At 47.3% G+C, this 26,140-nt stretch overlaps 3 protein-coding genes across 11 annotated transcripts in view; 1 reads left to right on the top strand and 2 right to left on the bottom strand.

Annotated features, from left to right (window-relative positions):
* POLL (DNA polymerase lambda) overlaps positions 1-4,282 on the bottom strand; it is a 10,748-nt gene extending 6,466 nt beyond the window's left edge. Inside the window, exons 1-5 of one of the 6 annotated variants that reach the window (XM_025396207.1) lie at positions 3,895-4,282; positions 3,265-3,425; positions 1,825-2,119; positions 1,279-1,441; positions 846-887 (exon numbers count right to left, since the gene is read on the bottom strand). In XM_025396207.1, the coding sequence (XP_025251992.1) occupies positions 846-887; positions 1,279-1,441; positions 1,825-2,119; positions 3,265-3,379 (615 nt within the window). In that variant the 5' untranslated portion in view covers positions 3,380-3,425; positions 3,895-4,282. Of the gene's footprint in view, positions 1-569; positions 888-1,278; positions 1,442-1,824; positions 2,120-3,140; positions 3,220-3,264; positions 3,426-3,824 lie in introns of all 6 variants that reach the window. The other 5 variants (XM_025396204.1, XM_025396205.1, XM_025396206.1 and 2 more) reach the window with 5 other exon arrangements.
* A 22-nt stretch (positions 4,283-4,304) lies between these two features.
* Positions 4,305-25,610, top strand: DPCD (deleted in primary ciliary dyskinesia homolog (mouse)). 4 transcript variants are annotated; one of them, XM_025396210.1, is made up of 6 exons: positions 4,305-4,414; positions 10,870-10,950; positions 17,003-17,127; positions 17,465-17,598; positions 24,788-24,890; positions 25,314-25,610. In XM_025396210.1, exons 1-6 carry the CDS (start codon positions 4,351-4,353, stop codon positions 25,416-25,418), a joined length of 612 nt encoding a protein of 203 aa, XP_025251995.1. In that variant the 5' UTR covers positions 4,305-4,350; the 3' UTR covers positions 25,419-25,610. The 4 variants fall into 4 exon arrangements, with proteins under 4 accessions (XP_025251995.1, XP_025251996.1, XP_025251997.1 ...); XM_025396211.1 differs by having other exon boundaries at positions 24,824-24,890; positions 25,314-25,601; XM_025396212.1 differs by lacking the exon at positions 10,870-10,950.
* LOC112631290 (40S ribosomal protein S27-like) lies at positions 11,495-11,821 on the bottom strand. Its single transcript, XM_025396214.1, has one exon. It carries the CDS (start codon positions 11,819-11,821, stop codon positions 11,567-11,569), a length of 255 nt encoding a protein of 84 aa, XP_025251999.1. The 3' UTR covers positions 11,495-11,566.
* Positions 25,611-26,140: the final 530 nt, after the last annotated feature.

Here is a 26,140-nt window from a genome sequence, read left to right on the forward strand (position 1 = left end):
TTTTTTGTATTTTTAGTAGAGACGGGGTTTCACTGTGGTCTCGATCTCCTGACCTTGTGATCCGCCCGCCTCGGCCTCCCAAAGTGCTGGGATTACAGGCGTGAGCCACCGCGCCCGGCCTAAACTTCTTTTAAACAACTTTTTAGGCCGGGCACAGGGGCTCATGTCTGTAATCCCAGCACTTTGCAGGGCTGAGCCAAGGGTGGATTGCTTGAGCCCAGGAGTTCGAGACCAGCCTGTGTAACATTGCGAAACACCATCTCTACTAAATAAATAAATAAATAAATAAATAAATAAACAAAATTACAAATAAAAAACTTCTAATTATGTTAAAAAATTCAAAAGTAGAAAGATCAGTATAGCAAACCCCCAAGTACCCATCTCCCAGCTTCAACAACTATCAAGATTTTGCCAATCTGCTTTCATCAATTTTCCTTTTTTTTCTTTTGTGCAAGTCCTAGACCCCATAAAATCTTCACCACTGTACCTGAACCGCACTGGTGACTGACAGCGCCTTCACTAACTGCTGGCTAGTAAAGACCCCTCTTCCCACCCTAGCCCCTGGGTACCTGGTACGAGGTGACAGGCTTATGGAAGCTCTTGAGGGCATTGATGGCCTTGGCATAGCCCAGGGCCCTCCACTTGTCTCCCTGAACACTGTAGGCTTTGGCCAGAACTTCCAGCTTCTCTGTGATATGGAGGTTGTGGTTGGTCGCCTTCTGGCTTGAGGGCTGTGCACAGACCCACTTATCCAGGACCACAGGGGCTGGGCTAGGATCACAATCTCCCTCAAGGGAGGCGGGGTAGTGGCCACTGATGAGGGCTTCCAGATCAGCTGCGCTAACCTGGGTTTCTTCCCCATCGCTGGCTTCATCATCAGAGATGGGCTTGGGGTAGAGAAGAAAACAATAAATTCTTGTCCTCCAGGAGAAGGGATCCTTAAAGGTGGGGGTCATCTTCTTTGTGCAGGGGGAGGGTCTTCTAGTCAGACCTAAGAATGAGGTGGGGCCTTCTGCATCAGACTTGGATCACCTCGGGTGTGGGGCCACATTCCCTTTGGCTCACCGCAGTGCCTAGCCCTAGGATCCCCAGTGGTATGTGTTAGATACAGCCTAGATGAATGCAGGAGTGATGAGTGTTGGGAAGAGCTATATGGCTTCACAATGGGGTCCTCCTCTCTCCGGGGACTGGGACTTTCTGAACAGTCATCAGGCCCTCCCCATTTCTGTGATCTGCTTCCTAGCGGAAGGGAGCTCTGAGGGATGGAAGGCTCCTGACCTGGGCTTGGGTGTTTGGTGCCTCTTTTGTCTTTTGGGGAGGAGACACAGGCCTGGTGGGAGAAGGAGGAGGAGGAAGCGCTGTCTGAAGCAGGGCCTCATGGGTGCCAGGAGGAAGAGAAGCATCCTGCTCTGCCTTGCTGGGCTGTGACTGGTCCAAGTACCTGTGGGGATGGTGATGGGAGGTTAAGACACCAAAAGTCTCACCCTGTTTCTGTCCCCAGTCCTAATGTATTCTGAAATACTTGGTTTCCCAGTGTGTCCAATTAAGAAAATGAGTTTTTTGAGGTTTTTGGAGTTTCTCTTGAGACAGGGTCTTGCTCTATCACCCAGGCTGGAGTACAGTGGTATGATCAAGGCTCACTGCAGCCTCAGCCTCCCTGGCTCAATCAATCCTCCCACCTAACCCTCTTATAGCTGGGACTACAGGCATATACCACCATGCCTGGCTAATTTTTAAATTAATGATAGTTATTTTTAATAATTCAAGAAGAGAGCTCAAGATGCTACTAGAAAACATTGGAAAAAAAGACTGGGATCAGCCCACCTACTGGGGATGAAGATGCTGAATCCAGCTACATCCACCAGCCTCCTCTCCTGAAGGCACAAGCTCAGCCAGGCTGACTTCACCAGCTGAGCACCCGGGGGCAGCCGGGGTAGTCTGAGAAGGCGGAGGGCTCGCTCATAGTCCATGCCTTCATCCACCACAATGTGAGTGACACCTGGGCCCTGGACAGGGCATAACTGGCCACCATGCTGAACAATCTGCTTCTCAAAGAGTTCTGCCCGGGCTCGTCCAATGCCAGTGCGCACAACATGGGCCCGAAGGGAGCTCAGCCACTCTGGGGAAGGAACATCCAGATGACTAGTGTCATAACTTTTTAATTTTTATCTGCCACCCCCTGGCCACAACTTCTAACATGATCTGAATACAACTTCTAACATGATCTGAATACAACTTCCAACATGATCTGAATGACGTGTTCACAGTCCCCTACCCTGAAAATAAGCATTTGTCTTCCATCCAGGCAGGTTTCCTTCTACATACAGCAAATTTTCTCACAGGCCAGTACTTGAAAGTAAGGGACAAGCATTTTTATACGTCCTGTTCCTTCGTGCAACCTAGAAGTGTCTGGCACATTGTAAGTAACCTGTAAATATCTGCTGAATGAATGCCTCCTCCCTTCTTACTTTGTTTTTGTTTTGTTTTTTTCGTTTGTTTGTTTGGAGACAGTCTTTTTTTTCGTTTGTTTGGAGACAGTCTCACTCTGTTGCCCAGGCTGGAGTACAGTGGCGTCATCTTGGCTCACTGCAACCTCCATCTCCCGGGCTCAAGCGATTCTCATGCCTCAGCCTCCCAAGTAGCTGGGATTACAGGCGTGTGCCACCATGCCTGGCTAATTTTTTGTATTTTTGGTAGAGACGGGGTTTCGCCACATTGCCCAGGCTGGTCTCGAACTCCTGAGCACAGGTGATCTGCCTGCCTTGGCCTCCCAAAGTGCTGGGATTACAGGCATGAGCCACCGCGCCCAGCCTCTCTCCATACTTTGAATCCTTTATCATTTATTCTTTCAACAATGCACATTTCTTGCCCTTACACTCTGACAGACCCAACAACCCTGCCTCCAAAGCCTCTGCCATTTATTTATCAATTTGGCTGCAAAACAACTAACAACAAGCCTGGGTAATGGAGGGGGGTTTCTGTCCCAGTCCCCCAGGGCAAAAATTATACTGGTCATTCCCTGAGGGTCCAGGGAGTCTTTTCCAATTGATAGGGGTGTTCAGGTAGAAAAGAAGATAACACAGCAAATGGCCTGTCCAAGACCCAGGACCAAGCTTAGTACAAGGCAGATACAAACAGACCTGCAGTCCCTGGACAGGCAGAGTCAGCTCCAATATCTGATTCTGGACATGAACAACATAGGGCTGAAGCACATGAAGGCTGAGGGTTCAAGCGCATGAGGGTTCTGAGAGTGGGTCATCTCACCTTCTGCTTCTTCTCCCTCTTCCTTCCTGGGAATCTTTGCAAGTACTTTTGATGATGCATCAGCATGAATTTTCTTCCGTTTGGGAAACGCCTTCAAGATACCCCTGGGATCCATTGAAGTACGGCTGGATTCCAGCCTGTTGGAGGGCTGGTCAGGGTTGCTGTCAGGTGGAAATACAGAATTAAGGATCTCCAACCCCTTTGCCTATGGAGGTAGGGGGTAGCAGCCCAGTTTGGGGAAGCGGGAGGTGGCGGGGGGGATCTCTTCAAACCCCGTTAAACTAGCTTTTTAGCCTAGCTTCACACTCCCCAGGCTTTCAAAGTTGGAGTATTAGGGGAAATGAGGGGAAGGCTGGAGCCATCGGGGGTACTTTTGAGGAGTAGGAAACTATACCCATTCCTCAAAGGGGTTGCTCTAAAGATTCAGCACAGCCCTCCTGCTGCGGCCCACTTCGAAGGGCTTTACCAAAATGGGATGCTGGGCTAGGAAATGGAGCTTTAGGGGATGGAGCGGAGACTGGGGAGGACCTGCACATAAACTCCACATACTCTTTTTCTACCTCCAACACAGACTTGCAGAGGAAAACCTGAGGAGGCGGACTTTCGCGGGTGAGTGGGAACGCCCTGCACCTGCCCTGGTCTCAGCCTCTCGACATGGGGATGCTCAGCGCCGCAGCTGCGGGGAGATGGGGCACGGCCGCAGCAGGTGTGGGGAGCCCTCCGGGAATGGAGGAGTCTCGCAGCTGGGGGTGAAGACCCGGGCAGGTGTGGTGTACTCGCCCTGTACGCAGCTGGCGCAGGCCAGGGAATCCCAGCTCGGGGCTAGAAGAGAGTTGGAGTGCCCAACCCCGGCGCCAAGAGTCTCCCTCCAACCGCCAGAGTCAGTCCCCGGGTGCGGTCGACAACTGGCCAAGTTGGTCACCCGAGGGTGGGCAGGAGTAGGCCACTTACCAGGAGAGCCAATGAGAACGGACGAAGGGGGGAAGGAGGGCAAATGCCCAGAATAGCTTCCGAGTCAGCCGGAAGTGACCTTCAGTGGAACGGTTGCCATGGCAGCGGCCGGGCGGGCTGCATAGCAGAGGAAAGATGGCGGTGACGGGCTGGTTGGAGAGTCTGCGGACAGCCCAGAAGACTGCACTGCTGCAGGACGGTAACTCGAGGGTCCCCGCGAGCTCCTTCGTTTTTTTCCCCCAGGGTCCGGCCCTCCGGGAAGGGCCTCAGGGCCTGGGTCGGCAGAGCTGGAAGGGTCTCGGTGGTCAGCCGGGCCAGGTCCTGCATTTGCGGATGAGGAGACTGAGGCTCACAGAGATGACATGACCGGAACACATGTCTCCGGACACCCCTTAAATTCCTCTACACCATCTCGCCCCGCTCTGAGTTCTGTTGCTAGTATAGTAATTTCTTTTACATTCGTTATCTCATTTGCTCCTCACCACTGTCCTGAGAGGCTAATTTTCCACCCCGTTTTACAGAAGAGGAAACTGAAATCCAAGAATGTTTTAGACTTTAGAGAGGAGAGAGGCCTGGGCTCTAGTTCCGACTGTGCCATTAATTCACCACGGGCTCTCCAGTCGGCACCTTTACTTGTTTGGGCCTCACTTTCCTCATCTGTAAAATTAAGTGGATGGACTACCGTTGTTATCTCTGAGGTCCTTTCCAGCTGTAATATTTTTGTTAAGTGAACCTCTAAATGTTTTCTGTGTCTTAAGGGGAGCTACAGCAAGGACCAAGGGCTGTGCCTGGAAGAAGTGGGCACAGGGGCATGGATATCTAACTTTTCCTCACCCTAGGATTGGCCGATGTCAGCCCCCTGTGCACGTGGGTCCTTTCTGGACCCACTGGGTAACCAGGATGAATTGTGTCTGAAGTTCCTGAGACTTTCAAGATAATAGCTGGTGATTCACATTCACAGGCAGAGGCCAATCAGGGAAGCCTGGAGTTTGTGGAAATTAAAATCATTTACTCGTTCGTGCAACATTTAGGGAGGCTTTTACTATGTGCCAAGCTCTAAACTAGAACAGAAAGAAAAAGATATGTTGTCACAGGACTTAGACTGGTTGGGAAAAACATGTATTTAAGTAATAAGATGTGTTAAATAGAGGTTGTAGTCTTGTATAAAATGGTAGGAAAGAGTGAAGGTGTAAGCGACATCTCTTTGGAAGAAGACCCAACAGAAGTGATGATGTTTCTGGGTCCTGAAGAATTAATAAGGCCAGGCACAGTGGCTCACGCCGGTAATTCCAGCACTCTGGGAGGCTGAGGTGGGTGGATCGTTTGAGCTCAGGAGTTCGAGACCAGCTTGGGCAACATGGCCAAACCTCATCTGGGCAACATGGCCAAACCTCATCTCTTCAAAAAATACAAAAATTATGGCCGGGTATGGTGGTTCACGCCTGTAATCCCAGCACTTTGGGAGGCTGAGGTGGGCGGATCCTTTGAGGCCAGGAGTTCGAGACCAGCCTAGCCAAGATGATGAAACCCCATGTCTACTAAAAATGCAAAAGAATTAGCCAGGCATGGTGGTGTGCACCTGTAATTCCAGCTACTCTGGAAGCTGAGGCAGGAGAATCGCTTGAACCCGGGAGACGGAGGTTACAGTGCACTGAGATTGCACCACTGCATTCCAGCCTGGGTGACAAGTGAGTAAGACTCTGTCTCAGACAAAAAACAAACAAACAAACAAACAAAAGACAAAAATTAGCCGGGCATCACGGTACATGCCCCGTAGTCCCAGCTACCTTGTGGCTGAGGCCAGAGGACCACTTGAGCCAGGGAGGTAGATGCAGCAGTGAGCCGAGATCATGCCACTGCACTCCAGCTTGGGTGACACAGCGAGACCCTGTCTCAAAAAAAAAAAAAAAAAAAAAAAACCAGGAAAAAAAAAAGAATTAAAATAGGTGTTTGCTGAGTGAAGAAGAGGGGATAGCTATTCAAGGAAGAACGACTCACATATAAGGGCCCATATGTAAAGGTGTGAAGGTACGTGCCTGATTACTAGGGGAGTAACAAAACGTTTAGTAATGTTAAAGCAGTCACCCAGTCAGAACAAACCACCTGTAACTATGTCAGGTACTATGCTACATGCCAGGATAGAAGGGAGAATAAAAAGGTCCCTTTTCTCAAGCAGCAATAAGGGGATGTTGTGGAAAATGAAGAGAGGTTACAGATAAATTGGGACATATTGTGATAGATGTCTTATGCCTTGCTAAATATTTAGGACATTTTCTCATAGGACAGTGGTTTCTGTTTTTATTGTGGTAATAAATACATCACAGAATTTAGCATTTTAATCATTTTTAAGTGTACAGTTCTGTGGCATTAAGTGCATTCACATTGTTGTGCAACTATCACCACCATCTTCAGAACTTTTTAATCTTTCTCAACGGAAATTTTTTTCTTTTTGGAGACAGGGTCTTGCTCTGTCACCCAGGCTGTGGGGTACAGTAGTACGATCATAGCTCACTGCAGCCTTGAACTCCTAGGCTCATGTAATCCTCCCACCTCAGCCTCTTGAATAGCTGGGAATACAGGCATGTGCCACTACACTCAGCTCAAGTGAAATTCTGTACCCATCAAATGCCAACTCCTCATTCCCTCCTCCTCCCTTCCCCTGGCAACCACCATTTGACTTTCCGTCTCTATGAATTTGACTGCTCTAAGAACCTCATCTAAGTGGAATCATACAATATTTATCTTTTTGTAACTGGCATATTTCACTTAGCGTAATGCTTCAAGGTTCATCCATGTTGCCACAGTTGGATGCTTCCAGCTGTGCCGTTAATTCACCACAGGCTCTCTAGTCGGCCCCTTTACTTGTTTGGATCTCACTTTCCTCATCTGTAAAATGAAGTGGATGGGCTACGATTGTTATGTCTGAGGTCCTTTCTGGCTGTAATATCGTTTGTAAAGTAAACCTCTAAATGTTCCCCGTGTTTTTAGGGGAGATACAGCAAGGACCAAGGGCTGTGCCTGGAAGAGGTAGGCACAGAGGTATGGATATTGTAGCATGTGTCAAAGTTTTGCTCCTTTTTAAGGCTGAGTGATATCCCATTGTATGTCTATACTGCATTCTGTTGATTCATTCATCTGTTAATGGACACCTGGGTTGCTTCCAACTTTTGGGTATTGTGAATAATGCTGCTCTGAACATGAGTATACAAAGATCCACTCCAGTCCCTGCTTTCACTCTTTTTGGTCACAGTAGTGTTTAAACAAATATTTTATCAGCCAGGATTTTGTTAAGTTCTTTTGTTAGTAGCATCACAAAATGATGTTAGATTCTACCCTATCCCCAAACTGAAAAACAATTCAGTATTGCATATGTGGTTTGCCTTGTCAAACCTGCAGATTTACCCCTGGGTGTGTAGGAGGGATATGGGAGTGGGGGAGGGTTACTCCCCTCCACCAAGAATCATGGCTATTGATATCTTGAGTTGGATAATGAGAATTCAATGTCCTTTTGATTTTTTAAAGAAATAATTCATTGTGGAAATATGAAAAATAAAATAAGTCACATATAATATTACTACCTAATCATAATTTAGTGTTTTTTTTGTTTTGTTTTTTGAGATGAGTTTCACTCTTGTTGCCCAAACTGGAGTGTAATGGCGCAATCTCGGCTCACTGCAACCTTTGCCTCCTGGGTTCAAGGGATTATCCTATCTCAGCCTTCTGAGTAGCTGGGATTATAGGTGCCTGCCACCACGCTTGGCTAATTTTTTTTGTATTTTTAGTAGAGACGGGGTTTCACCATGTTAACCAGGCTGGTCTTGAACTCCTGACCTCAGGTGATTGGCCTGCCTTGGCTTCCCAAAGGGCTGAGATTACAGGCGTGAGCCGCCACGCCCAGCCCATAATTTATATTTTTATACATAAACTTCTATATTATTCCATGCGTACACTCACAGTTATTTTTTCTTTTACAAAAATATACTAATATACTTAATAATTTATATATACATTTATTTCTAGAATAAATATACTATTAAAACAAAGTATAGATAAGTATCGCATAATCATTGAGTAAGGGAGGATACTCTGAGCGCAACTTCTAAGGCAGTAACCACAAAGAAAGAAAATATATAGTTGACTTTATAAAAACTAAACACCTGTGTTGGGCACCTGTAATCCCAGCTACTAGGGAAACTGAGGCAGGAAGATTGCTTGAGGCCAGAAGTTTGAGGCTGTAGTATGCTATAATCATGCCTGTGAATAGCCACTGCACTCCAGCCTAGGGAACATAGGCAGACACTCTTAAACAAAAACACTTGTTTGGGAAAACCCACTTTAAACAAAGTTAAGGGCTGGGTGTGGTGGCTCATTCCTGTATTCCCAACACTTTGAGAGGCCAAGGCAGGAGGACCGCTTGAGCTCAGGAGTTTGAGATCAGCCTGGGTAACATAGTAAGACCCCATCTCTACAAAAAAATTTTAAAATTAGCTGGGCATGGTGGTGGCTGAGGTAGAGGATCACTTGAGCCCAGGAGGCAGAGGTTGCAGTGAGCCGAGATCACACCACTGCACTCCAGCCTCGGCAATAGAGCGAGACTCTAAAAAAAAGCCTCAGTTGGCCGGGCGTGGTGGCTCACGCCTGTAATCCCAGCACTTTGGGAGGCCGAGGTGGGTGGATCACAAGTTCAGAAGATTGAAACCATCCTGGCCAAAATGGCGAAACCCTCTCTCTATTAAAAATACAAAAATTAACTGGTGTGGTGGCATGCACCTGTAGTCCCAGCTACTCGGGAGGCTGAGGCAGGAGAATTGCTTAAACCCAGGAGGCAGAGGTTGCAGTGAGCTGAGATTGCGCCACTGCATTCCAGCCTGGCGACAGAGCGAGACTCTGTTAAAAAAAAAAAAGCCCTCAGTTTTCCTCATCTATGAAATACAGGTAATGAAGACACATAGGATTATTGTGAGAATTAAATTTGTTAAGACATGTGAAATGCCTGGTGGATTTCGTAAGCACTGCATCCTGTCTGGACTCAAGGCTAGATGCCAAGGGGAGAAGATGGTCAGGCAAGACCCCCTCAGCTCCTCCCAGGCAGTACCTTGGATCAAGCTCCTGACAGGAGAGCCCTTTCTAATGCTTGTGAGCCATCCAAATGATTAAGGGTGGTATAACCTAGGGCTCTGCTAGAGGCCCTGCAAATTTAGGGGTGAGTTTATGCAGAATACCGATTAGGAATGGCTCAAGGGAACTGTATACCAGAGAAGTGAATTGGACAGGAAAAAGGCACCTTGGGGCTCTTATTCATTAAGCATACATAGGGTACTTGTCTACTGGATGTTAGTGCTCTGTTACTAGTTTTACTGAGGGGTCTGCCTGTATCTACTTCCCTACCTATAAAAAGAAAGGGGAAATTACATAGCCACTTTTAAGCAAATGCTCCATGGGTAGAGGAATTGGGCTAGGAGACTCCCTTGGTTTCTTTTTCTTCTTCTTCTTCTTCTTTTTTTTTTTTTTTTTTAAGACAGTCTCACTCTGTTGCCCAGGCTGGATGGAGTGCAGTGGTGCAATCTCAGCTCACTGAAACCTCCGCCTCTCAGGTTCAAGCAATTCTCCTGCCTCAGCCTCCTGAGTGGCTGGGACTACAGGCACCCGCCACCACGCCCAGCTAACTTATTTGTATTTTTAGTAGAGATGGGGTTTCACCATGTTAGCCAGGCTGGTCTTGAACTCCTGACCTTGTGATCTGCCAGCCTCGGCCTCCCAAAGTGCTGGGATTACAGGTGTGAGCCACTGCACCCGGCCTCCCTTAGTTTCTTCTATTCTTTCAGTGGATAGTGCATCAATGTTTATTCATCCTTTCAATCAGTATTTAGTTGAGCTCCTAGTATATGCCAGGAGCCACGCTTGGTCTTTAGGAAACCATAGCATGGGGATGAAACCCCTCCTATCTAGTAGAAGAGAGGCAATAATCAGAGTCACATAAATAGATATAAAATCATAACCAAAGTAAGTGCCATGAAGAAAATGCATGAGGACTTAGCATTGTGTTACTGTATGATAGGAATGGCCTGGAGATGTGCAGAAGGCAGGGCACTGGCATGGCTAGAGGGAGTGCTTGGCAGGAAACCTAATTCAATGTCCTGAACACATAGGCTTGGTTTTAGGAAGTGGGGAGAGAGAGATAAATATGTTGTCATTCATGGGAAGACAAATGCTTTTTAAAAGTATCATGGTATGTAGTAAATGCTCCACTATGGATATGAGTAAAACATTAGGGAGGCACACATGAGGACGTGATTAATCCTACGAAGGTGGCTGGAGGTGATAGTGGAGGAAGACTTCCCAGTGGAAGTGACATTTGAGCTGGATTTTGAAGGGCAAAGAAGAGTTCCATAGATAGGAAAAAGTATGGAGCTGTTGCTGGTAGAGGAAACAGCAGAGCAAAGACATGTTCAAGGAAAGCTTCAGAAAGGGAGAGAGTCTCAGGACATGTTTTAAAGTAATGGTGGGTGATGGTTGGCAAGGAGTTTGGGGAGGCCCTGGCTGGGTTCCTCAGTACTCCCAAGGCTGGTGCTGTTTCCCAGATAGGCCCCTTGATCTGCAAGGGACAGGGCAAGGGGAGGCTTTGAGGTAAGGCGCTCTCTGTTTTGTGCACAGGGAGAAGGAAGGTGCACTATTTATTCCCAGATGGCAAGGAAATGGCTGAAGAATATGACGAGAAGACGAGTGAACTACTTGGTGAGTGACAGAGGCTCCCAGTGGGCCTTTAGGAATACTTGGTGCTGACCTAAGCACAGTGACCACTCCTAGCCTTAGGCTTGAGGCAGGAGCCCAGATCAAATGTAGAAGCTGGGAGAGACTGAAGCCCTCGAGACAACAATGTTCCTGCGAATAATCTGGGCACCGAAAGTGGAGTGCAAGTCCTTTTGACCAGTAAAATTCATCCCTACCCTTCGCCCCAGACAAATGAGAGAGTAATTCTAAGATGTAGAGAAACAGTTGGGAAAAAACTTTACAGAGGAGGTGGTATTGGAAGTCAGCCTTGTAGGTTTAGGAGGGATAAGGGCAGACTTTCACCACAATTTGTTTTTCCTTGTTTTTTTTTTGTTTTTATTTGTTTGTTTGTTTGTTTGTTTTCTGAAGCCACACCAGGAGCAAGCGAGTATCAGAGGCAGAGCTTCTGAGCTTGCTTCAAAGGCAACACTGTAAAATATGGTCCTCATCTTGAAGAACATCTCAGTCCAAGAGGGTCAAAACAGTGATTTTGCAGCGTGGTCACTTTTTTTTTTTTTTTTTTAATATCCAAAATGTGTTTATTGAGGTGGTTTCCCACTCATCTTGATTCAGAGTGCCTTTAGTGCTGCTTCCTCCTAAAGGAACATCCTTCTGTAAGCCTTGCTTTTCCTCCTGTAGGCTGGCAGAGGACAGTGGAGCAGCCAACACACAAAACTACCATTTGTGCATGGCTAAAGACCGTGTTGACTTTATAGCATCCTGGGCATTTCACATCCATGAAGTAGGAATTGGGGCTTTGCATCAGGCATTTCTTCTTGTGTTTCCTCTTCTCCTCTTCCGGGGAAGGATGAAGGAGATCCTTAGCGAGAGGCATGTTCTCGTGTGGGTAGGTCGTCACCGCCAGAAAAGCAGTGTGGTCACTTTCATTCCTGCAGCGCCTTTCCTCTAAGAACAGGCTCATGGGTAGCGGCTCCAGCTCAGATTTCTGGGAATTATTCGATTTGTCCACTGTGTTCCCAGGTGTGCACATCAGCATTAACCAGCTTCCCAGAGCTAGGTGGCTGGCTCTTTGACCCAGGGCCCAAGGCTGTCAGCAGTGGGAGTTGGTCTCTTTATTAAGTTCCATCTGAAATGCTAAGACCAATGATGGAATCACGGGCTGGTTTATTTTCCTGTCATTATTCTTGGCTTTAATTTCTTCCTGGGCCTGATCGACAGGTAGTATTGGTGAGGGAATTTCTTTTTCCCTTTTTCTGACAGCTCATAAATGTCTAGAACCGACAACGTGGATTACACTGGCTTGCATTCCCTCAGTCTCCAGTCTTAAAATGTTTGTCCTGCGCATGTTCAGTCACACAGTGAAGTGTTGATCCCTCCTTATTATGAGCTGCTTGGGCTCCAGTCCCAATTGGTTTAGTCTGGTGCTATTAAAAATCTTGATGTGTTTAGCATATGACACTGATTCGGTGGAAACCAATACAGTAGTAATATCCTCACAATGCATTGTAATTTATAGTGCTCCCAGGGGATGACAGCCTTGGAATGCCTAACAGGGGAGAACTTATGAAAGCAGAGGTCACGTGGACTAGCCACCACCATAACCAGGCCAGAGACTAGCCACAGCTCCTCACTCCCAGCCCCCCATGCCACTTCTCTACTCCTCCACACAGAGCAAATAAAACAGCTATAGCTGCTGCGGCTGTAAAAACAAACAAATAAAACCCGGTGTCTTTGTTGTGCTTGGACATGAAACTGAAATTAAAAACAAGTCCAGGTTTCTTCATTTGTAGCACCATGTGCCCCGATATCCCACATTAACCTGTCACTTCTCCTGGTGGCAGGTGGGGAATAGACTGTGGCTTCCAAACTCCTCTTTCTTAAAAGCGGAAATGGAGGAGAAGACTGTTCACAGGAGAACACTGTTTGGCTAAAGTTGACCTAATAATGATATTAATATCATGACTCTTACTGGGCACCATGCTAAGTGCTCTATGTGAATTACCTCATTTACTCATCCTCATTAAAGCCCTATGAGGTAGATACTCTTGTCTCCATTTTACATTTGGAAAAAATGGAAGCTCAAAGAGGTTAAGCACCTTGTTGAGAATTATGTAGCTAGTTTCTAAGCCAGGATTTAAGCCTAGTTCTGTCCAATTAAGAGTCCAGGCTTTAGTCCTCAACAACATAGTGCTGGGAGTTGAGAATACTTAAATCCAACTTTCTTTTCTTCTTACTATGTTTTTCTTTGCCCAGAAAGGCCTGAGTGTGGACTGATGAGCAGACAGGAGGACCTCACTGGAGCCACTGGGCCCAGCTCTAGAACAGCAGATCTTTTTCTTACTCTTCTTCCTGCCCACCACCCCAGCTGCCCTGGCAAAATACTATTCATTATTAATTTTTAAGTATAAATAATCCCAGGGCTTGAGCTGGCTTTTGCTTGTGCATTCTATGAAGCAAAATAGGGACATGGTTTTTGTGGCAATAAATAGGAATAGTTTCCATTTTTCTAGCTAAGTATACAAATTTGAAAATTAGCCAAACCGGTTTTCTGTTAGAAAAACTCAAAGTAATTTACAGACGAAGAATTGCCAATAGGTGTGCGTCAGTCTGGGACAGAGTTCCTCCAGTTGGTGTTAATAAGCATGTTAGTGTCCTATTTTTTTTCCTACCCTCTCAGTGCTATTCATTCCCACCCCCCACAATGATTGCTGCATGTATTCATAGAGGAAAAAACTGAAGGCCCCATAACAATGATCGGAACATCAAACCAGCCTGAGAAGAACACAGCATGTCCAAGGGGGCTGAGGCTGAAGGGCAGGCCATCCCCCAGCGATTACATTCGGATTACCGACTTAATCTGCTTTGGTATTTGACCGCCAGCCTAACCACCCGAGGCTGCATTTGGAGAATATTGAGCACTTTCATCCCCAAGCACTTCACTGGCTTTATAAATGACCCACTCGATTCCCTTCGGCCTCCTCTGGGATGGGACATGGCAGCTGTTTAATAGCCACATAGCAATGTTGCAGTGTTTTAGGGCAGAAAAGAAGAATCCTGCATCCAGTTTAAGCTGCAGGGAGTATTTAGGGAAGGGGAATGTAATTATCCACATTGGAAGTGGGCCAGGGCTTGGAGCTTTGGGGAAAGAGGCCTTTAGGACGTCTACTTTCCAGCCCACCTGAAAGATGGGGCCTCCTTTCAGCAGTCTGGGACATCAGCCTGCTTCCTGCTGACTTAGGAAAAAGCCCCCAGGCACCACCACCTTTATATATTCCCCATCAGACCCTTAACCAGGGTGGAAAGTCTCCTTTCCAGGGTCTGGCTGGGGCTCAGCTGGGAAGATATGACAGCAGCCCGGGAAGCTGCCCCACACACACCAGTTTGGGTTTAACATATAATCAAATCAGAGTGACAGCAGGTGGAAACAGTCTTCTGTTGCCACAGGAGCCGTCCTTGAGTTCAGGAACAAAGACAGGGACAAGAAAGACAAGACAAAGTGTGCATTTTTACATGTGCGTTTGCACATGTGCACTTGTGCATGGGAAAAATAAGGAGGACTTCACCAAAATCTTTTATTGGGTCTTATCTCTAGAGGGAATGGAAAAGGAGACTTTCTTCTGCATTCTAACAAAGAATTTAATTCTCAAGATGTTTAAACAAAAAATAAAGGTGAAGCAGCCGGAGGTGTCAAGTTCCCTGAGTGGTTTTTAATGTCAGAAGTAAGGAAACCAGCAGCTGACTTTCTTCCTTCTTTGAGTACTTCTTGGGAAGTTTTCTGTGTAAAACTCAAAATTTCTTGGAGTAAAAGAGTGCACAGAAAATCCTGGGGTGGTTATCGTCCCTCCAGGCCACCCTGGTGCTGTATTGTGCATTAGGACACCCAATTTAGCAAGGCCCATGACTTAACGGGGCACCTCACTTATCCAGCCCCAGGTAGTGAGGTAGTCCTCATATTTTACTTTTTCAGATAATCAAAGCTTACCCTTTAAAGGCCAAATATAAAAAAATTAATTGAGCTACTTGAAAAAAAAAAAAACAGAAACCTTTCAAAATATTACATATGCTTATTGAACACTTTCAGAATAAAGTTTTATTAATAATTCAAATTCTGAATTTGGAGTTACGAGGCCCGGAGTTTAGCTGTGGCATTTGTAAGATTGTCTCCTTGAGCCTCAGTAATTCTTCATACTCTGTTTCCTGGAGAGTAGTGGCAGGGGTTGAAAGAGAGCCGTCAGGGAAGAAATGCTATTTTTCATTTTAAAAGTACGGACATTGGAGTAGATGCTTTCTAAAGGAACTTCCACCTTTAAAATCTGTGATGGTTGTGTTCTGTTATAAAGTGGCACCATTGGAGTCTAAGGGTGCTTGTTTGCCCTTACACTAAATGGTCCCAAGTGTTTATGTGGTTCTGACACTGCCGTCCAATGTGAGCTGTCCCCATACCATTGTCAATATGCCTGAGAAAAAAAGTAATTTCCTGCCTTATTCTACACACAGCATTTTATACCTAGTCTGAGCAAGAATCTGAGAGTGATCTTTCCTGTAGTATAGAGTAGGGTACATGGATCTTTTCACAATAAGCTGCTGCTCAGAGGCATTTGTCACTTCTGAGTTCGCGACTGTGACAGAGGCCCCCAGAAGGCTGCTTCCAGTGAAGAGAGGTATTAACACTGAATAGATTTGGATATACTCCTGGTCACAGTCCATTCACTTAAGAGAGAAGTATTTGTGGGGGAAAAAAAGTTGCCTATAAAGCATATTTCCAAGTTTTACTCTTCCTTATTAATTTTCATTATAAACTTGGAAATGTGTTTCTAGGGAGAATTTTTGGCCCTAAGAGGTAATAAAATCACACTGCAGAATGCAGCAGACCTTATAAAAGCACATATCCAAGGGAAAATTCTAATTTTACAGCACACTTTTGTGTTCAGGTTGTGTGCCTTACTTATAGCGATAAGGGCATTTGGATTTGACACAGCTGCTCAAAAGGTCTAAAGTAAACAGCTGGCCTGCCTAGTGCTGAGAACCTGACTGTAGCTATCAACTCCTACGTGGAAGAAGACACAAACAGAAACAACTGTAACCGAGTACTATGCACTTTTTGAGTTGTTTAGCTCCTTAAACAGCTACAGAGGCTGCTGGTCTTTAGCACCAACTGGGCTCCTGAGGCTGGAGGATACCATAGCAGGCAGCCCCCAGATTCCAAATGCAGCAGGAAGGGAAAGGAACTGGAGGATGGGAGGTCACAGCTCAGAAAAGATCCCCCTGCAGTGATGGACTGCATGGTTCCTGAAAATGAAAATCTCAGCAGGGGTTTTTAGGTACTGTCCATTCAACTAGTTTCTTGATTTATAATTTTCATAATATATGTGCCTTAAAATCTTATGCAAGCATCTGGGTGGTTAAGGTAAAATAGAGATGGTTATTTGCATTCTAAAAGGACTCCCTTTTACAAAAAATTCTCATTAGATCTTTTATAAACAGTGCATTTAAAATATGGCATGTGCCTACAATTTTGTTTAAATGCAGCTTTGGGGCGTTTTTTTGTTTTTGTTTTTGTTTTTTAAAGCAAGGTGTACCTGAAATGAGTGAATTTCTATATTTGGACTTATCATGATACAGACCTGCCCAACAGCTTTCACCCTCTTCTTTTTTCCTCTGCATGTTTTTGAGGGAAAAAATGTGCCTCAGCTCCTTTTTGGGATCCAGATTTTCTCCATTACCAGAAACAACCCTTTTCCTAATTTTCACTTCTTCTCTTTGCTTGAAGCCGTACCTGAGGGTTTCTTGACTCCACTTGGCTCCTCTCAGAGCTTCATTCCAGTTCCTTTTGCCTGAGCGCCCATGAGATGCGCTTTGCAGGTTGTCTAATGTTGAAATGCTCTACTGAAATTTCAGAAGTTGTGAGGTCCCTCCTTAAATTAAAGCCGAGAGTAAAGGCCCAACACTCCCACTTTCATCTTGTGCTGGTTACCTAGTGTGGTGCCGGTGATTCGACAGAAAAGAGCAGAGATCCTCTCTTCACTCTCATCCTGATGCTTGCTTCTCTCCCCAGTGAGAAAGTGGCGTGTGAGAAGTGCCCTGGGAGCCATGGGCCAGTGGCAGCTTGAAGTAGGAGAGCCAGCGCCCCTAGGAGCAGGAAACCTGGGGCCTGAACTCATCAAGGAAAGCAATGCCAATGTACGTCCATCTGTCCAGGTGTCTTGCACGGGCTGAGGTGGGGGTGGGCTGTGGGCTGCTGGCTCTTGAGGACAGGGACCATGTCTTGTTCACCTCCTCGCCTCCAGTGTGCCACCTGGACACAACAATCTATAAATGTTTGTTTGAATGAATACAGACATTTTGGCTTGATCATCCCAGGGCAGGGGCTCAGGGCCTGGAGTGTTGTAGCAATAGTAGTGTCAGAGGGCAGCAGTGGAGAAGAGCTGAGGGTCTTATGCCCCAGGGTAGAGCTCTGATGAGGGTGGAGCCTTCCCTTCCCCAGGAACAGTCCTCGAGTTGGATTTGCTTTCTGTAGCCTATCTTCATGCGCAAGGACACCAAGAAGAGTTTCCAGTGGCGAATTCGAAACCTCCCCTATGCTAAGGATGTCTACAGTGTCTGTGTGGACCAGAAGGAGCGCTGCATCATTGTCAAAACAACCAACAAGAAGTGAGTAGCGTGGAGGGCACCCTGTGTGCTTGTGTATGAGCAGGCTGTAGGTGGGGTTTGATCTGGGGTTAGGATCATTATTCAGGCTGGTCCTGCAGAGAGGAAGCCCTTCTGCTTCCAGGTATTGGAAGGGCTTCCTCTCTGCAGGACCAGCCTGAATAATGTAATCAGCTCCATCAGGGAAGAGAAACTTGAATGAGTGTCTAGTATAGTACCTGGCATAGACAGGAGCTCAGTAAATATTTGTTGAATGAATGAGATGATGAGGGAAATCACACGACCATTAGCTTGTGGTCTCAGGTGGTTCTGCTGAAAGGTTATTATGATCTTGGTCTCCTGGCTGGATCCAGTCCTTGTTAAGGGTGGCCTGGTGACATCAGTGTCAGAGCTGGCAGGGAGCCATAGCTTGGAAGGCACACCTGTCTGAAGTGGCAGTGACAGTCCTTTAAAGCAGTACTTGACAGCAGTTTAAAGCAGACTGGGCAGCAGTAAACCTAATCCCTCCCCAGACTGAGTGACAGTGGGGCAGATGCTTGGGCTGCTTGGAAATCTCTTGCATAATGCTTCAAAAGGGGTACTCAACTTCCATTTGTGGTCCCTTAGAGGGGAGGCAAACTGCAGGGGTTGAAAGGACAGAAGGTGGCCACGGTGCATTTCCATTTTGGAAATGCATTGATCTCATTTAGGTTTCTGAAGCCCTGACTGATCACAGGAGAAGAGAAATGCCCTATGTGAGGCCCGAAGGGAATGGCCCTGAAATGAGTCAATCTTGACCTGGGCTAGAGAGAATACAGTCTAGGGCCAACTCCCACAAAATAGATTTGTGCATTGAGATGGGAGGTTTTACAAGTTACCCGTCCGCAAGCTGTGAAGCCATTCAACATGCCTCATGGGGATGCCCCCACCCATCTCCTGCTTTACATGCAGTAATGGGGACCCAGCTCCTTGTGCATCTCCTCAGGTGATGTGGTGCCAGTCTCCCCTTCCATCTCCCTCAGGCCCACGAGGCCCACAGGGAAGCAGGGTAGCTCCCAGACTCCCCCATTGCAGCCCTGGGTGCTGCTATCCTCTTATGACCCCCATATCCCATTGCTTTGGCAGGGTTAAGAGGACAGGGGAAAGGGTGGAGATGGATGAATTAATTTCAGGATTATTGCTGTACATGCAGCCAGCAGCCCCTGCAGTGGGCCTTGTCTATAAATATCAAGTCATAATAATAAGGGTTTGTGTTTATAAAGCACTTTGAAGCCCTCAGATAAGAGGCAGTTTATTCCCGTTATTGTTCTCATCATTAACAGGAGTCACTGCCTAAAGTGGAATTTAGCAATTTCAGACAACAGAGAAATTGCCTGTAGGAAAACAAACTCCATGCTTCAGCAAGCATTCCCTGGCGGAAGAGGCCTTGGGTCCAAACTGGGAACAAAAGTGCTTCTGATAGCACTTGAATCTGCCGCCCAGCACTTTGTGAAGCTGGCTGCTGCCTCTTTTTTGTCCCCCAGAGGTCACTGTCGAATACAGATATCAGACAGAAATGTGATTACCAGGGAGTGAGGAAAGAGAAGCTAGCTAGCTCACCAAAAAATTCATCTGTGGGCAGATCCTCTGGGTCCCATCTCCTGCGCACATCCAGCCATAGGTGGCGCTGTTGGCCAGGAGCTCCGTGACTAGAGGCCCACGCTAGCTCTCAAGGCAAGTGGGGGTTTTTGGATATTTTTGAAATGATGGGTGAGTCCAGGTGGGATGGGAGTGATGCCCCTGGAGGGGCAGGGCTGAGGGTTGGATTCCCATAGAGGAAAGAGGAGTGTTTCAGGGCCCACTTTGGAACCCACCCACACTGAGCCTCTGGTCCAGTGTCCCAGCCTGGCTCATCCCTGTCCTTCTTAGGTCTCTCCTTTGGGAGGTTACCTAGAGGCTGCTGAACCCTTAGCCAGATCATTCCTGAACTTAGTAGCATTTTTACCTTCTACCTGGAGGAATGTGTTTTATACCTTGACTCCCATTAATTATATAGAACTCAATGGCTATTCCTTTTAAAAAATTAATTTGGAAGGGAGAGCTTTATTTCTCATCAAGGGTTATAGCCTGCATAGACATTCTTTTTTGTTTTGTTTTGTTTTGTTTTGTTTTAAGAGATGGAGTCTTGCCCTATTGCCCAGGCTAGAGTGCACTTCTTGCACAATCATAGCTCACTGCAGCTTTGAACTCCTGGGCTCAAGGGATCCTCCCGCCTCATCTTCCTGAGAAGCTGGGACTATGGTTGCATACCACCCCACCTGGCTAAGTTTAAAATTTTTTTTTGTAGAGTTGAGGGTCTCTCCATTTTGCCCAAGCTGCTCTCAAAATCCTGGGCTCAAGTGATCCTCCTACCTTGGCCTCTTGAAGTGCTGAGATTATAGGCATGAGCCACCACACCCAGACCAGTGTGGCCTCTGGCCAGAAGCCAAAAACTCAGTGGCTACTCCCTTCCACAGTGTTTAGCTTTTTAAGGATACAGTACATTTAAAATCTGTTTTCTGATCATCATGCTATCGGGAGGTGGGCAGGATCCATACTTTTATTCTTGTGTTATAGATGATTATATAAATGTATATATAAAGTCAGCACGATGAACCAGCCTGCTGAAAGGAAAGTTAGTGACCATCTCTCTTGATGCCCAGGCATCTGCACTTTCCACCACATCATGGCATTTCTCTCTGACTTGACCTCTTCCTTCACCGGGAGGTTCCATACCTGCCCCAGTTCTAATATTCTGGAATGTGGTTACTGACCAAAGCCAGAGTTTCTTTACCCATACTTGCCTTGTCTCTGAAGAGCTGGGTTGGTGATTTACTTGAAGGAATTGATTGTAGTGTATCATGTCCTTGGCCTCACATATTAGTGAGGGCTGAATCAGGGAAGGAAAAAAGTGCTCTTCTAGGATCCCAGTGTTGAACCATCTATTCCTGATAATAACGTTTGTGCAGAAAGAGGGCTCCTAGCCTCAGCCTGGAAGTTGGCCGCTGTAAGTGGAATGAGCCAGGGTGCAGGAGTGAGAAGTTGTTGGGTTAAATCTGGCCTGTGTCACATATTAGCTGTAGAAGGTAGGCAAGGTTTCCTCATCTATCAGAGAACACTCAGAACTACTTCACAGATTTTGGGGAATTGGATGAAATCGTATATGTACAGGCCAGCACAATGGCTGGCCTGAAGCAGGTCCTCAACAGTTCTTTGGAAACTGGAATCTGAGGAGAGCTTGGCTGATTTGACATTGGTGATACTAACACTGTGGGAGGTGTTAATAGGCTTCACTAGAAAAAAGGATTCTGTGGTCAAATAAGTTTAAGAAACTCTGGATTAAACAGGCTGCTCTTTGGTAGGGCTGAGAGCCTTTAGTATGTGTGTGTGATTGTGACTCTCTAGCAGGGGGTGGCTGTGGGTGGGGGTGCCGAGTTTGCCTAGCGCCTTGATGTTTAAGAAGATTTGCCTGCTGCTCTTCTAAGGGCGGACTGGTTGGAGGCTTCTCTGGACCCTCTGGCAGTGTGCAGGTGTGCATGGCACCCCCTCCGAGGTATGTGAGGCACGACCTGAGTGATTGTCCACAGCAGCCCTGCTCCTGCCTTCAGCCTCCAGAGTCTCTCTCCCTCTGATGGCCTGGCCTCTGGTGCCCTTTTGGATTGGAGAAGGGCTGGAATTGGGGAGGGGATACAGTAGAGAGTGTAGAGAGGGAGGCAGTAGGTCATTCCTGAAACAGCCAAAATGGAGTTGTCTGTGGAACAGGGAGAAGATAGGGTACAGAGTTGGCCTGTTCTGGGCCCTTTGACAATGACTTCAAGTTCATCTAGTGCAGCTCTTTTATTTGAAGAAGGAATGTGGAAACTGAGGCCCAGAAATTAAGTGACCTGTCCAGGGTCACAGGGCAGGGCCAGGAGTTCTGCGACAAGCCTTTACTTCCACATACGTCTTTTGAAGACTTTTGACATTCAGAAAGCAAGGCCATTGATGTGTTGGAGAGAGTACCCAGGGGGCCCGCAGGGTGTTTAGATTCCAGGGGAGACAACCTGTTTCATGGTTGAACATCCCCACCTCCCACCCCAATATCTGCCCCATCCTTGGACAAATGCAAATAATCTAGACCATGGTGGGCTATTACTTTGTGGTGAGAATGTGGAGACATGGAAGGGTCAGGAGATTTGGGGGATTCTCACTTTAATACGGGCTTCTCTGTTTACCAGCTTTGTGAGTTGGGCAAGATATCTAACTTTTCTGGGCCTCAGTTTCCTTTTGTTTAAAAGTGGATAATAGAAGTAACCAACCTGAGAGAGTTGTTTTGACAACTAAATGTGTTTAGAACCTGGCACAGAGTAAGCATTAATTTTTTAAAATATCATCTTTCATTGTATGGCTGAGATAGAACAGTGAAGGGAGGTAGGAATGGGGGAGAGCGGGGCATCTGCTGGAAGCCAAGGAACTATCCTGCTGTAAGGATTCAACTTTTAGCAGAAACAAAACAAGGTATGATCAGCAGGGATATGGCCTTGTTTCTTTTTTTGAGATGGAGTCTTGCTCTGTCACCCAGGCTGGAGTGCAGTGGCACAATCTCTGCTCACTGCAACCTCCGCCCCCTGGGTTCAAGTGATTCTCCTGCCTCAGCCTCCCAAGTAGCTGGGACTACAGGCGCCTGCCACCACACCTGGCTAAGTTTTGTATTTTAGTAGAGATAGGGTTTCACCATGTTGGCCAGGCTGGTCTTGAACTCCCGGCCTCAAGTGATCTGCCCACCTTGGCCTCCCAAAGAGCTGGGATTACAGGAGTGAGCCACTGCATCTGGAGGCCTTGTTTCTTCTTCATCTTTTTCTTTTAATTTTTTATAGAGACAGGGTCTCGCTATGTTGCCCAGGCTGGTCTTGAACTCCTGGCCTCAAGTGATCCTTCCACCTCAGCCTCCGAAAATGCTGGGATTACAGGCGTGAGCCACCATGCCCGCCCTCTTCTTCATCCTTAAATCCCCAGCTCACAGCTCAAGGCCTGGGACACAGTTGATGCCCAATAAATGTCTGCTGCCTACTACAGCTGTCTGAGCTGAATGTTATGACTCTTCCAGAAGCACAGTGGGTCTCTCTGTTGTCCAGCTGCTGGTGAGAAAGTCAAGTACAGTACCCATCATGGAAAAAAAACCCATGTCTGGGGAATGGGGGTGAGAAGGGGGTGGGCTGCCCCAGGAGGAGAAAAGGCAGATGCTCCCTACTCCCTTGAGCCTGACTGTCAGGAGCTTCTAAGAAGTTGTTTAACCTCAACCAATAAACTAAATCCATTACAACAGACTCAAAACCAAGCTGAGCCTCCACGTGCTCTGCCTTCATTCCTCTTGCCTGGAGGTAGGAGTAGTTCAAGGAAAGCAGGTGCAAGCTATGCACCTTAAGTTCCCTCTGATCCTGTCCTTGCTGTTGTGGCCAAGCCCTGGGATTCGTTTTCTGGTCCCACTGCCCCAGCCTGGGGGAATGGTTCGGCTGGGCTGCTTCCCTCCTGGTTCTGCTTTTTGTGTATCTTTGCAGGGAAGATGTTAACACTTCCTAACAAGTCTTTGTGTTCATCTAATCTCTGCTGTTTAACCTTTGACTCTCCCCTATTATCAGTGTCTGCCACCTTTGCTGGCCAGACCAAAGGCCCCAGGAAGAGCCCTCAGCCTGAGCTGGCTAGGAAGAGGATGAGGCAGGCATTCCATCCCCGGTTTGCAGGCAGATGGATCGCCTTTCCCTGGGGCAGAGCTTTGGAAAATAAAGCAACTTGCAGTGCCATTAGGATCCCCCAGCCCCCACTCCTTTTGAACTGTCAGCCTTTAAGTAAACATTCTTTTCCTGCCATGGGTCCCAGTACCTTGGTGGGGAGTGGGGAACCTGGGAGGAGAGGGGCCCCAGAGTCTCTGTTGAACGGAGGGATTTGGGCAGGGAGGATGGGGGCAGAAGTGCTGCATTGATGTCAACTCTCTGAGTCCCCAGGGCATAGGGGCTTTTGAAGTGGACTCAGGGTAGCTGTCACCACAAGGACCAGGCCCCTCTGAAGTACTAAAAGCCCCATCCTCCCCAGGCCTCTCACTTGAGTCTGTTTGTACCTGCCTGAGGTGTTTCCCTTCACAGCCCATACAACCTCTGCAGCAGAAAGTGATGCCTTGCCCAAGTGACAGGTCTGGCAGCCCCTGGCCAGATCCTAAGCCACATTTCCACCAAGGAAAATGCCAAATTGGTATATTGCTAGAGATGAAAAGGCCATTCATTGTGCTTTGGTGTAGTAAGCATCAGACCAAAGACAAGGAATCTTACTCTAATCTTGACTTCCATCCCAACTGACAACTGGCTGTGAAACAAGGCACATTTCGTCTCTCCGAGCCGAGTTCTCTTTTTGATAAGGGGGGTCAAATTTCCTGCGAAGTCTAGTTATACACATTACGAACTGGGTGTTGCTATCTGTTCTTTTTTTTTTTTTTTAAATTAAAAGGCATCATTAATCTCTGAACCAGCACCTGGAGATGATAAGGACCATGTGTGATGTGTAAAAATGGAGGAGTGGGGACTTGGGGCCAGCCAAGTAGTCCAGAGGTCCAGCTTCCATGATGAGTTACATGGTTTGTCCTCTCAAGGAGATTTCTCCTAGTAGATATACTTTGCCCTCTGGCCTACAAGTAAAGCCAGGCTAACAAGGCCTTGAAAGGCCCCAAAAGAGGAACAGGTAGTTGAGGCCTTCAGAGGACTTCTTATGTAAATGGTAGCAATAGGGCCCCAGCTTTGGGAGACAGGTCTGAATGTCCTTATTCTGTCCATTGTTAGAACACGCCCCATTTTTCTGGTGTCTCCATGAGGCTTTGGGTGTAGAGGAGTCCAAGCTGCTTGAGCTATTTGTGTGTTCCAGGCTTCTTCTGCCTGTCTTAGGGAGACCCAGCTCTTGAGATGTGAGTCACTACAACCCCTGGTCTAATCACAGAATTATAACTGGGTTCTGTTCTTCTGCCACTGGACTGGACATAAGGCTTGCATTCTATGCTTTCCAGGGCCACTAAGCTCTAAAATACTGGTGTTCTAACTGGCTTGTCTTCTCCCTCTCTGCATGTGTGGAAGGTGTGGGAGAACTATGTAGAAGCTAGGCAGCAGAAGGCCTGATGCCCAGCTGTTGGGGTCACCTTGCCGAGTGCCCCAATGGCCTCTCGGTGTCCCCACAGGTACTACAAGAAGTTCTCCATTCCTGACCTAGATAGACACCAGCTACCTCTGGATGACGCCTTGCTAAGCTTTGCCCACGCCAACTGCACCCTGATCATCTCTGTAAGATTCACCCAGACTTCTTGGACACTGCATCAGGGAGAGTCTTCCTCTTTCCCTGCCCACTTCCCATCCCATAAGAGTCCTCAGTTCTAGCCCCAAGCCCTAGGGTGTGCTTGTGGGAGAACAGACATCTCTAATTCAGCATAGGGGAGAGCAGGGAGGGGGCTCAGGGAGGAGCCTGACCATATAATTCACAGCTAGAAGAGGGTAGAGGATGAAGGGGAAGCGGTGGAAATTGAACTTGGGTTCTGGTCCAAGGTCCGCTCCTACTCAGGCACGTGACCTTGAGCAAATCATTCAATCCTATAGACCTCAATTTTCTCGTGCAAATAAGGGGATCAGAAGGAGTAGGGGCCCCAAGTGTGTACGGAAGGAGAAGGGACAGTGACTGAATTATTTTCTTCTTCCTGGTTCCATCCACAGTACCAGAAGCCAAAGGAGGTTGTGGTGGCTGAGTCCGAGCTACAGAAGGAACTAAAGAAGGTAAAGACAGCCCACGGCAACGATGGGGACTGCAAGACCCAGTAGTTGGCCCCTGAGCCTTATACCTCCAGCACAGGGGGTGCCGTGAGACTTCAAGGCTTGGTCCTTCTTGACCACGGCAGCCTCCTATCTTCTAGGAGCTATCACGGGTCTACAAGAACTGGGCCGTGGGGCACTCCTAGCCAGTGAGTCATGGTCGTATTTCCTGAGTAAAGTCATTCTGAGCTACTTACTGCACAGGGACTGCCCTCTCGTTTACCTCTGTATGCTACCTGGCCCCAGACCCCACTGGCCTCCCTCGGGAGGGTGTGATGACATTCCCTTCTCTATCCCAGGGACCTTCAACATAAAGCCTTCCACAAAAAGGGAGAATGGGGTGGGAGCACATGGCCCTAATAGGGCAGGGCTGGCCTTTCCCTGCAACCTGTTTACACAAACTCACAGGAAGACCAGGCTGGAGGGAACCTGTGCTACCATAGCTTGCGGAAGTGGCTCAGAGGAAACTCCTGAAGATATGTGGGCAAGGGAACGTTTTAAAAATGCAGAAACCAGCCAGGTGCAGTGGCTCACGCCTTAATCCCAGCACTTTGGGAGGCTGAGGCGGGCGGATCACGAGATCAAGAGATGGAGACCATCCTGGCCAATATGGTGAAACCCTGTCTCTACTAAAAATACAAAAATTACCAGGCATGGTGGCGCATGCATGTAATTCCAGCTATTCAGGAGGCTGAGGCAGGAGAATTGCTTCAACCTGGGAGGTGGAGGTT

This window comes from Theropithecus gelada, chromosome 9, assembly GCF_003255815.1.
Source record: "Theropithecus gelada isolate Dixy chromosome 9, Tgel_1.0, whole genome shotgun sequence".
Taxonomy (NCBI): Eukaryota; Metazoa; Chordata; class Mammalia; order Primates; family Cercopithecidae; genus Theropithecus; species Theropithecus gelada.